General features: G+C 47.3%; 1 protein-coding gene across 6 annotated transcripts in view; it reads left to right on the forward strand.

Moving 5' to 3' along the window:
• Positions 1-12503, forward strand: part of enah (ENAH actin regulator) — a 54361-nt gene that overhangs the window by 15413 nt on the left and 26445 nt on the right. For 2 of the 6 annotated variants that reach the window (XM_062559446.1, XM_062559445.1), the window contains exons 2-3: positions 10195-10360; positions 11892-12069. In XM_062559446.1, coding sequence (XP_062415430.1) covers positions 10195-10360; positions 11892-12069 — 344 coding nt within the window. Of the gene's footprint in view, positions 1-1841; positions 2760-10194; positions 10361-11891; positions 12070-12503 lie in introns of those variants that run through there. The other 4 variants (XM_037449308.2, XM_062559444.1, XM_037449312.2 and 1 more) reach the window with 4 other exon arrangements.

Below are 12503 nucleotides of genomic sequence, written 5' to 3' on the forward strand. Positions count from 1 at the left end.
AGCGACATGTGAACGCTACACAACGTAAACCATGTGTCACAGCGCGACATGTGACTGCTACACAACGTAAACCGTGTGTCACAGCGCGACATGTGACTGTTACATAACGTAAACCATGTGTCACAGCACGACATGTGACTGCTACACAACGTAAACCATGTGTCACAGCGCGACATGTGACTGCTACACAACGTAAACCATGTGTCACAGCGCGACATGTGAACGCTACACAACGTAAACCATGTGTCACAGGGTGACATGTGACTGCTACACAACGTAAACCATGTGTCACAGCGCGACATCTGACATCTACACAAGGTAAACCATGTGTCACAGCGCGACATCTGACTTCTACACAAGGTAAACCATGTCAACGTAAACCATGTGTCACAGCGCGACATGTGACTGCTACACAACGTAAACCATGTGTCACAGCGCGACATGTGAACGCTACACAAGGTAAACCATGTGTCACATGTGTAACATGTGACTGCTACACAACGTAAACCATGTCAACGTAAACCATGTGTCACAGGGCGACATCTGACTTCTACACAACGTAAACCATGTGTCACAGCGCGACATGTGACTGCTACACAACGTAAACCGTGTGTCACAGCGCGACATGTGACTGCTACACAACGTAAACCATGTGTCACAGCACGACATGTGACTGCTACACAACGTAAACCATGTGTCACAGCGCGACATGTGACTGCTACACAACGTAAACCATGTGTCACAGGGCGACATGTGACTGCTACACAACGTAAACCATGTGTCACAGCGCAACATGTGACTTCTACACAAGGTAAACCATGTGTCACAGGTTAGCGTCAGCTCGCTAATAACAGCAGTAAAGCGGATAGCAAGACACGTTTTTATTTACCCGCCTTTTTTTGGACCTTTTCATTTTTCCATCTGTTGTCTTGTATATATTTTGTGCTTCGTTCCATGTCGGTTATTGTTGACAAATTTGTTTGTATGTGTACTTTTTAATGCTGTCATATATGGTAGTGTAGTGCACATTTACCGTGGGTTTTACGGTAGTTGATGTTAAGCCTGTAAAGGGAGACACGGTGATCCATCAAACTAAGAAGCCTCTAATGCATTTATTTACAAATGCCATTTCAAATTCATCTTATAGCACTTGGTTCTTTTTTTAGCTCTATTTAGATGTGCTGTATACATTTAATTAACTTGCACTACAATGATAATAATGGTAATAATTGAATGAATAGGCTTCAAGTGAACATGATGTGTGTGAGTTTGAGTGTAGTTTAGAGAACATTCTGACGTTAAATACATTTTCTGATTTGTATTTTTTTTATTATGTTCAAGGAGCAACCTGTACTTTCTGAAGTATTTTTGCAATGTTGATTTGGAGTTCTGTTTTAGAGTAAAGGGTTGGAAATGAAAGCTTTTTAGTGTTGTTATTTTATTGGATTCATTGATTAATTGACCGATTAATTGATAATCAAAATAATCTGTAGTTTCAGCCCTAGCTATCTTAAATCCGGCCCAGGCATTCCAATCAGAAATTTGGTCACCAATTCAAACGACTACTTTAAAAAAAGCAGCAGGTTGCTCTTGAGCAGTAGACCGCCAATCACTGTACTGTAGGGCTGCAACTAACGATTATTTTGATAATCAACAATTCTATCGACTATTTTTCGATTAGCCGACTAATCCAACGATTATTCACCACAGTGGAGGAGCATGGAAACAAAGAAATAGTAAGACATTTAATAGTTTGAGTCTTTCCTTTGACTGTGCTGTGTTTCTCTCTGTGAGCTGAACCTGAGTGGAGACCTTCAGCGTAGCTGCACATGCGATGCACGTCCATTGGTCTTGTAAAGCCTCGCACTGAGAAAAGAGAACCCTCTCTGGCGTCTGAGCGCTGTGTTTATCAGACGCTTGGCTAATCCTCTACTGGTGTCTCCACACATCACTAATTCCGAGCCGCTTGTTCCTCCCAACCCTCGGCAGCACGTCTTTTCTCGGAGGCAGCGGGTGAGAGAGACCAGTTGGGTTTGGGCGAGTTAGAGAGGGGGAGTCTAAAAGGCAGTGCGAGGAGAGCTGGGAGGTAGGTAGGCTAACGAAGGAAGGACAGATCCATTGAGATGGTGGGTGTAGCACAGGGAAACCAGTGATAGAGGAGACGAGGAGCCCCTCCACCACCTCCACCTTCTGCTTCAACCCCCGCGAGCCGAGCCGTGGCAGACTGCGCGACGCCACGGTTTCCCCCCCATAACCGCCCGGAGGAGATTGGGCTGTGCGGGAGCAGGAGCCTGTTGCCTGGATACCCCTGCTGTCGCCACGGAGGCAACAAGCCAGGATTGAGCCGTGTGTGTGCGTGCGTGCTAGCTGGTGCCGCTGCCATGGGAAACTCCCAGCTGGCTGACTGTGTAGACGTCTCTCTAGCTCGCTGACATGGCAGGACGAGGAAGACACCACCCTGATCCGGCTTTGAGGGGAGGAGGTGGGAGGCAGTGAGTGGGACTGCGGGGGAGGGAGAGAGGAGGGGCACTGGAGAGAAACCCACAGGTTACCGTGGTCCTACCGAGGCAAAGGGAAGAAGCGAAAGCAGGCGGGACCAGAGGGGCCGAGGAAGGGGGGGGGGGTGCTGGGAGGGGAGGGGGCTGGTCAGTTGCAGCAGGAAGGTGGCCGGCGCGGGGGGACATGCAAATCCAGTCTCCAGCCTCCAGCTTCATCCTCGATCCGAGATGCGTGCTGGCCTCCAAAATGGAAATGCAGCGGTACGTACCTGCGGGGGAGTTCTTCTTCTGTGTTTCCTCGCTCTGGTCCTGCTTTTTGACCACGGTGGGAGTCCAGTAGGAACCCTTCAGTAGTGTGAGGCGGGCACCACAGTCATCTCCAGCGGGGAGGTTGAGTTTGCTACCTTTTGCGAATGCTTTTTTCCTAAATATATTTGACTAAATAAGCCACCATCGTCACCCCAAAAGGGTTTTGCTGTTTCAGTTCCTGGTTTTAAGTTGTGTGGACGACCTTCATGGTGCTGAGTTCACGATGATGCTGACCACAGGGTGGTAATGTTACTCAACAGTAGCTGTCGACTTGTCATCCAAGTTCAAATGTTGGAACTTTTTTCTGCCTTACACCAGGAGCCAACATTGTTAGAGTTAGCAGTAGATTAGAATAACGGACATATTATTGCTCCAGTCATTATAAGATATATTTCATGGCACAACATAAGTCTCTCTAATATATTCCCTGTTTCCTGTCCTGCCATTTTGGGCTGTTTGTTTGGTCCCTTGCTGGTGCCAGATTTCACATGAATGTTTTGTGGCATTTTGTGCCCCCGGCTTCAGCTCGCTCCCGCTAAAAGTCGCCTGTGTTGTCTGTGGTTTGCGCGGCATTTAGGCTGCTGATGCTGCTCGTGTGGTTTGTACTGCTGATATCAACACAACAAGAATGTGGGTGGATGGAACCTAGATAGGCCTGTTATTACATTTAGAGTAGCTGATTACGACTTGTTGGGTTTGGTTACTTCTTTGTGTGTCTAAACAGGATCTCTGTCACTCGGCCTTCAGCTGGTGGGTTCGTCCCCTCTTTCAGAGGCATGGCCTCGGTCTACCTGCCCGGCCCTCAGCCCAGCTGTCAGTCCTTTGATGCAGAGCCTTTCCCCTCGTGGTTTGAAGAGTAATCCTGCAGAAAGCTGGGATTTAATGACTTCCACCCTACAGGGAAAAGAACAATTGTGATGGTTGATATAATCTTGGATTTATAACCCTGTTCCCAAGCGCTAGAAAGTGACAATACCACCAGGGACCATAAGTTTGTCGTACTAGACGAGAGCTCGTCTTGAGGCACACAGTGCTTTATGTAAAATCTGTTCTCATGCAGAAGGTCTTTTGGCGGGTTTCCCTCGTCGGCTCCCACAGAGCCTGTTGGGGACGTAGCTAACAGCACTTTGTCACCTTCAGCAGCGTGTAACTTAAAGTTAAGAAAGAAGACACTGCTTCATTATTGATGCAACTTTGTTAACATTTCAAAAACCATCTTTCTCAAAGCAGTGGGCTGAGAGATGGGTATTTTCCACAGTGACGGCAAGTGGCTTATTTTCAACTCATGGTCAGAACATCAGGACGCGCTGCTAAACGGACTTCGGGGTGGAACCGCTCCAGGAATAGTTGTGAGGTTTAGTGATTAGCATGTTGGACAGTTCTCCCAGTCAGTCAAAGACTGGATGTGAGCTGAATGTCAGATGTTTGGATTTAGTTGTGATGGTTGAGGTGCGAGTGAAGCATGGCCTTGGGAATGCAGCATGTAAACGAAGGTCCTCACACAGACAGACATATGGGCATGTGTGTGTGGGGCCTCGGGGTGTGAAGTGGTGGCATCCACATCATCAACAGCTCCACAAACACTACAGCTTTGTGTTGTGGTGTGTCTGAAACACAAGCTGCACAGACTGTATTTGAGTCATTGGCAGTCAAGATGTTCATTTCTTTGTTGAGTGATTCTAAACAACGTTCCAACGCACAAGCGGAGCTCCGCTCTCTGTCCTTATGTCAACAGTTTAAAAACCTGAGAAGATGGAAGAATGAAAAGAAGAAGCTGCCACTGAAATACAAAACATTCCTATTCACTGTAATCCATAGAAATGCAGCATCTGAGGTTTCAGACCCGTTGTTCTGGATTGATACTGGCACTTATGCAATGTAATTACATTTAAATAGAACATTAAATACAATAATAGAAACTATTTTAATAATGTATTTTATTGTTCATGCCATTTTGACAGGATGGAATACACCCCCCATTCACTTCATTATTCACACCTGTGAGATGTGGAAAAGTCTGTACAAGGCCACTTCAGGTGACCTGAGCAGCTCCTTTTGTGCAGCCCAACATTTCCCACACAAAGGTCCCACAGGTCTCCCTTTGGTTGTCCACAGGGGACAGCCGTCCCATTCACGGGTGAATAATTTGGCAACTCCACTAAATTTCACAGGTATTTAATGAGTCCTCAAAGGCCATCTGGCCTCAATCCACTGTTTTGTTCACACTGCCTTTAAAACGAGCTGATCCTGGCGGTCTCCATGGCGATATACCAGAAGCGCTGCTCGGTCCGGTCCACACCTGCCCGCTGGTCAATGTGTTCCCTGTCCTCGTGTCAATCGTAACGCCTCATAAAGACGTGCCAGGCGCCGAGTTAACGAGCCGTGCGTGCGTGCGTGTGTGTGTGTGGGCTGACTGCTTGTGTTTAGATTGTTGTTTGTTTGGTGCTCAGTGGACACACACAGTGGGAGGGGTAACCATGACTCGGCAGTAACGGAGACATGACACGCAGGTGGACATTTGGTACAAAGTTAATAGATGATGTTTAATCATTATCAGACATATTAACTAGGGCCGGGACTTTAGCGCATTAATTAAGATTAATTAATTACAATGTGAATTAAGATTAATTAATTACACAAAAAATAACACATTAAACCTTTTTTACGCATTTTTACACCTTTTTTTGCACCGCGGAACGTTTCTCACTGGATGAGTTTCGGGGGGACCGATTATACTGGAGCACCAACTAGCGTTCATGACTTCAGACAACAACAAACCACAGAGAACATGAACAAAGAAGCTGATGAGACCGTGTCGGGTGGCCCCGTGAATGGGAAATCTTATTATAATAAACACACGGATGGAAGCGTCGATAAGAGCATGGTTGTGTGCAAGCTGTGCAACAAGGAATTCACATCGAGCCTTAAGTATCACCTCAACGCAAAACAATTAGCAGCTAGCGTGGACGTTAGCCCCACTCCGGGTACAAGGACCCACACCCAACCCACACTGCACCAGATGACTGGTTTAAGGACCAGGGTAACTAAGTCCACGTCTGAAAAAATAACCAATGTTCAGAATGTACTTGAAAGTATTGGTCTACTTAAAAAAACATAGTTTACAGAAGGTCTACCGAATTTCTGAAAGTAGCCTACTATATTTCTAAATATGCTATTGCTACACTTGTCCGCTGGAATTGGTTGAACAAAAATAAAAATCCATGTGAAAAAAATTACTTCTCACTGTTCTCAGGTCAAATATTTATGCAATTAAAATGCGATTAATTTCGATTTAATTAATAACAAAGCCTCTAATTAATATTTCTAATCGAGTCCCGGCCCTAATATTAACATACAAAACAAGAACTGGACTGTACAACAGCTTGGGTCCCAATAAACTCTTAAGTCACTAAGTCAGACCTGAACAGTCACAGTCCAGAAATAAGGATCCACCTTTTGGTGTAACTTTCCGTATGTGCAGGTTTTCTACTCGTATCGACTTCCTCTCGCTCACCGTAGAGTCTGCAGTCAATTCCTCCCATTGTTCATGAGCCTTTTGACAAAGAGGGCCATCTTGTATTTAGTTAAAGGTCAGACAGGCTTTCTTAAGGTAAGGGGGCGGGGGGGGGGATCTCCGTGGGGATGATCACTATTGCGCTGGAAAGGGCAGAGTCAATAAAGGCATCGCAGCCTGTAGAGCCTTCCTCTTTCTGTAAGTGAGTTGGAGCCTAATTGAATCCAAGAGGGATTGAGTGTGGTCCAGGTAAATAGCGGCCACTGTCATCACCTGTGTGAGTGGACTGTAGGAAGAACAAAGGAGAACTAGTGTAAAAGGCAACGGCGCAGCATTCAAGTACACAAGGTAAGAGGGGGAAAGGCCCACGCTGGGCTTTGAGGGTCAAGTGCATGTCGATGGGCGCCATTAAGGCTCTTGATGACTTCACGTCACTGTTCCTGATGAGTCTTCCTTCTCCTGGTTCCTGCTGATAGTCTGATGATCATCCCCCGCAGTAGGTCGGGGGGTTTAGTCCCCGTGCAGGAGCCGGACCTCGGCCCCCTGCGTGTGTGTGTCTGCCTCCCACGCACTCAGTGTTATCGCCGTGGGATGTGGCGGCTTATATATAGCAACTAGTGGCGCTGGTTTCTTGGTGACACCTCAGGTGTTTGTGCTGCCATGATTTCACCAGGCTGGTCTCCTTCTCTCCACCGTCTGCTGGAGAGGATCATACTGTAAGCACATGGCTCCGAAGTTAGGCTGCCAACCCACATGCAGACAAACAGCTGTTCATGTGTGCTCACCTGTGCACCTGTGCTCCTCTCCTCCCCACAACCTCTCCCTTTTTCTTCAGCTGTGCACATTTACGGCGGGGTTGCCAGGGTGACTGCTCGGTTTGCAGTGCCTATAAAAAGGCAGCAGGGTGGGGCGGAAAGGAGGCGACGGGGGGGTCCGGCGTAGGAGTGTGGGACTGTGGAGCAGCTGTCACGGCGCTACAATCCAAAGATGAATGGCTCTGTGAAGGCCCCCTCGTGTCCCTGCACGGTAACCTGTGTGATCAGACAGCTTCACCCTGCAGGCTTTCTCAGATGTTTCCCAAAGCCAATCGGACACCCAGCATGTTAAATTAATTAAAATATATTTTTGTCATTTACCCAGTGATATCGCACCATGTCACTGGTATGCGTGGCCCTTAGTTATCAGTTGATTTTGTTTCTTAGGGGGTGAAACACCACATATTATATTGATATAATCACACCATGCCACTCAACGCATTATATGGTGTGAAGATGGAGGTCTTCATTTCCGTCATTTTGAAAAGACGACGCAAGGAGCGTGAATCAAGCCGAGCTGCGTCCTTTGGTAGGAAAGGGCTCAAAAAGACGAAGATAAAGCATGTTATGCTAACATTAGCTTCCATTACAGCAGATCTTCCGCTCCTTAAGCTTCAGGTCTTGAGCCCGTGTTGGAGTCCTAATTCACTACGTTTCCTCCCAAACATGCAGTTTGTCCTTAAGGGCCCCCCCCCGTACTGATCGCTTCCATATGGGCTGGAAGAGCTCGGCATGCTGCACACCACACAATGAGGAATGGCTGTTTAATGAGAGGGAAAGAAGAGACTCATGGAGGCTAGGACATGGTTGGAGGAGGGCGGTGTCGCTGAGTTACAAATTGACTGGAGAGATACCAAAGAACGAAAAAGGAGAGGCTGAAATTTGAGGAGATGGAAATTGAAAAAAAGGACGGTGATGCGGCCGGGATGCTCCAGAGCCCCCCCCCCTCCTCCTTCCTTCCTTCCATCCAGACTCCGCCGCAGCCCTGTTCGAACAAACCTTCAGGTCATCTCTCAGTCCCAGGACACCCCCCCATGTGCTCATTCACACGGAAAAGAAGCTCCAACATCGATCTGGTTCTGGTTCTACTCCCCATGTTTTGTTTCAGATGCACAGGATTTATAACCCTCCCCCGCTTCTGGGAAAACTGCTGACGGGCCTTTTCCAGAGCAGAGCGCCGCTTTGTCGGGATGGTTTCCAGCCAAAATGGGGGGGGGGGGGGGCAAATGGGTCCGTAGAAAGCAGCTGTGGGTCTTTCTTAAGCCCCGCCTCCCATTGGTCCAGGCTGTACACTTTCACAACCATGATATCCATGATATCTCCATAACCATGTTAATACATGGGATACATACCCCCTGTGGTCTATTTTTAGTCGTTTGGCCGTTATGTAACTCATTATAAATGGTTCCAATCCCCCTCCCCCCCTGCAGCGGCGATGCAGCGTACTGACTGCATTTATCTCACAAGGTAATCTGAACCAATACCTGCAGCCGCCAGGACCTTACGGCGCCGAGCCCCCCCGCTTCTTCTGCTCCAGGTGCTCTGAGAATAAGGGGTGGATTTAGTCCTATTGATCAATCATTGATCAATTGATCAATGTTATTGATTGCACATTGATATATTTTTTTTTACAGTTTGTAGTGTTAGCTGCAAGCCGCTGGCTCACCTGTGGATGCTAAACTACCCTTTTCACAGTTTTTACTGTAGTTTACTGTAATTGTTTTTAATGTTGCCCCAAACACATTCTGCAAAGACCCGCCCTCCTCTCTCTCCAATTGGCTGGTCCTTGGTGCCTGTTAGGGTTTGCTGATTGTTATTGGTCCACGGTAAAGTGAATGATTTGAACCCAGAGGTGGATGTTTTCATGAGAATAGAAGTCCTCTCCTGTAGTGCGCTCACATATAATTAAGATTGTTACGTTGCACATCATTTAGCTGACGCTTTTATCAAAAGCATTACTATGATAAGGGGGATCAGACCCAGGACAACAACCACAAAGGGCCTCTGGAATGCTACTGAAGTGGTGCCTGGTACTCTGGTGATGTGTAGACAGTTTTTACACCTCACCAGGGTTGAATGAATTAACAGATCCACCCTAGATTTAATTAGGCAATAAGGTACGAGAGGCTGTGCTTTATCGTCCAATAATGTAAGTTACATTATTGAAGATAAAGTACTGCCTCAAGCACCAGCAACATTATACGTAGGAAGTAAGTTGTGTCGTCTCAGTAGTCAGAGACACACGTGTGGCTGACAAACAGCAACAAAGAAAGCTCAAACTGCCTGATGATTCCCCTCTTTTTACGCTAAAATGTCAACTAACTAACTACCGTGTTACTGTGAGTGTACAGTGATATGGAACAATGGGGTCAATGTGAACAGCTACTGTACATTATGGCTGAATAAAACAGACCCCATGACTCGCTCTCAACCAATCAGGACGCTGCACTTGTGTTGCATACCTGAGCACCATCAGTGTGAGCGTACAGGCAGCTCTTTGTGACATCACGTCCCAGAAGATAACTCGGTGGGGGGCAGCAATGCAGAGACATAATTGTACACTTTCTTTTCCCTGTAATGGATTCAAGATGAATTCCAGGCGGCCTTCAGGCCGCTTGTAATCACATGCAGTTCATTCACACGAATGACAAAGCACAGCAATGCACAAGCTATTTGTACTTACCACTCAGATGGGGTTGTTTGGACGCCCTCTTTGCGGTCCATCAGTCCGGTCAATCAGTCCGGTCCATGAATCCGGTCAATTAGTCCGGTCCATTGGTCCATGAGTCCGGTCCATGAGTTCGGTCCATAAGTCCGGTCCTCTCTTCCTTTCAACACGGCTCGGCTGAATCCAACAGTGATTACACTTAGTTTACTTAAAACAATAATAAAACAGTGCTGTCTCAGTTGGGGGGGCTCTAGTAGTGGATGTTGCATCAATATGGTAACCAAAACCCCCCAGACTTTAGGGTCTGAAAGGAGGGAAACAGGAGAATGGGTTTTGACCGAGGGGGGTGATGTGCGTCCCTCACTGTTCCCTGTGCTCGTGTTCCTGCAGTGAGCAGAGTATCTGCCAGGCGCGAGCCGCCGTCATGGTGTACGACGACGCCAACAAGAAGTGGGTCCCCGCCGGCGGCTCCACGGGCTTCAGCAGAGTCCACATCTACCACCACACGGGCACCAACGCCTTCCGCGTGGTGGGCCGCAAGATCCAGGACCATCAGGTCAGTATGATCCGGTCATATCGCCTCAGCTACGCTAGCTGCTCACTGTGAATTCTTCTGGAGGAAAAAGTCCTCTTTTGATTTTCACAAATGAAAATATATGTAACCCTTTGAATGAATGGTTTGTCATTCAGTTGTGTGTGTGTGTGTGTGTGCATGTGTATGTATACATATATATATATATATATATATATATATATATAGGGCTGTCAATATATTCAAAATGTTTTGAAACTGCTTGTTTAATGAAATTGTACTTTCTTGTTACTTGTTGTTCTGAGTTTCTATCTCTATGGTTGAAATGCACTTATTGTAAGTCACTTTGGATAAAAGCGTCAGCTAAATGACATGTGATGTAAAAACAAACTAATTAATTGCACATTTTGAAATTCATTATTCTAGATCAATTTCTAGACAAAATCTTATAAATTATGGTTAATCAGTTTAGAAAGCGTGTATTTTAGTTGTGCATTTAGTAATTAGAAATTAATGCATGTTTTTGTGTTCTTTATACCATGACGGTTTAAGACACATTCATCAATCCAGATGGGAAAGAAAAGATGAACATGTGTCAGGTTCCAGGTGTCAGACACGCCTGACCTTCCACTGAACTCTCTAACCCCCCCCATCCCATCAGCTGCCTTCTTGACAGCACGCATAATCCTCCGTCTATATAGCAGCATCCCAAGCAGGGCTGATGCATTGAGGGTATCTAAAGACAAAGCACTAATGAGCCGATAAGGACCGCTGGAGGTGTGTGTGTGTGTGTGTGAGATGAAAGCTTGTGAGTGCCTCCTGCGGGTCAATCCTCTCTGTCTGCTGCGTGGCTGCAGGGAGGAGGATCCGTCATGATGCAACATCTGAACGTCTGCAACTTCACCAAGAAACCCAGCGTCACTGGAGCCACCGCATTCCATTCCTATTGTTGTCGGGAGGCGCTAATGGTTTCGTCTAATTGCTGTTGTGACTTTTGTGCGTGTGAGCTAATACGCTGCAGCGCGAGGAATGTTCGTCGGGTCAGTGGTTGAGTATCACGGGCTGAGCTATGTGCAGCAGATGGACCGAGCCGTGAAGCCGTGAAGGCCCCATCCACTCACACGACGCGGCGAGTGGATGGTGAGCCCTGACGATGAAGGTCAGCCGGCGCTTAGTCCCTCAGTAAACATCATAAACATGTGTCCAAATGTGACATTCTAAATAAACGAGGAGACGTGGTCACATGGAGTGTTGTTGTCATGACGAGCGCTGCCTCATCAAATGTGACCCTTTGGACATTCAAATGAAGGATGAGGCAGGTCTTCCAGTCGGAGCGTCCTGAGATCTGCTCAGTCCTCCAATGGCCAACGCTGCTGTGAATCCTCGGGGGTTCAAATAAAGGGGGGGTCATTGTCATTAGACAAGCGTTGGATTAAACCACTTTACACCATGTATCAGCCCCATCAGATGAGCTTATGATGCACGTTGGGTCTCTTGTGGGTGGAAGGCTTCTGGAGGAGGGTCTGTTTGATGTCTCCCCCTGGCTGCCCTGCAGGTGGTGATAAACTGTGCCATTCCCAAGGGGCTCAAGTACAACCAGGCCACGCAGACCTTCCACCAGTGGCGCGACGCACGCCAGGTCTACGGCCTCAACTTCGGCAGCAAGGAAGACGCCAACGTGTTTGCCAGCGCCATGATGCACGCCCTGGAGGTGCTCAACTCGCAGGACACAGGTACGGCTGCTGGGGGGAGGGGGGGGGGCTAAAGGGCTCTGGGTGAAGAGTCTGATGCTTGAGAAGGCTTCTAAAAGAGTGTACGAATGACCAGTGGCCTCTTTCTTCTAAAGAATTCTTTTGCTGAGGACAATGAGGCTGTGTCTCTGTCTGTCCTCCCGAAACATCATTGAATTTCCCTCAATTCTCCACTTTTTGTCGTCCCTTTGATCTGTGCTAACATGTGAGTGTGTGTGTGTGTGGGTGTGTGGGTGTGTGTGTGCGTGCTCATCTAAGGCATGGAGCAACGCATGTGTGAGCTTTTGAAAGCAAAGCACAGAATAGTTTCCGTCTTTGCAAAGCATAAACACACACACACTTTCACACACACACACACACACACACGCACAGACACACACACACACAAACCCACATGCACACACACATACACACAC

Source organism: Pungitius pungitius, chromosome 20, assembly GCF_949316345.1.
Source record: "Pungitius pungitius chromosome 20, fPunPun2.1, whole genome shotgun sequence".
Taxonomy (NCBI): domain Eukaryota; kingdom Metazoa; phylum Chordata; class Actinopteri; order Perciformes; family Gasterosteidae; genus Pungitius; species Pungitius pungitius.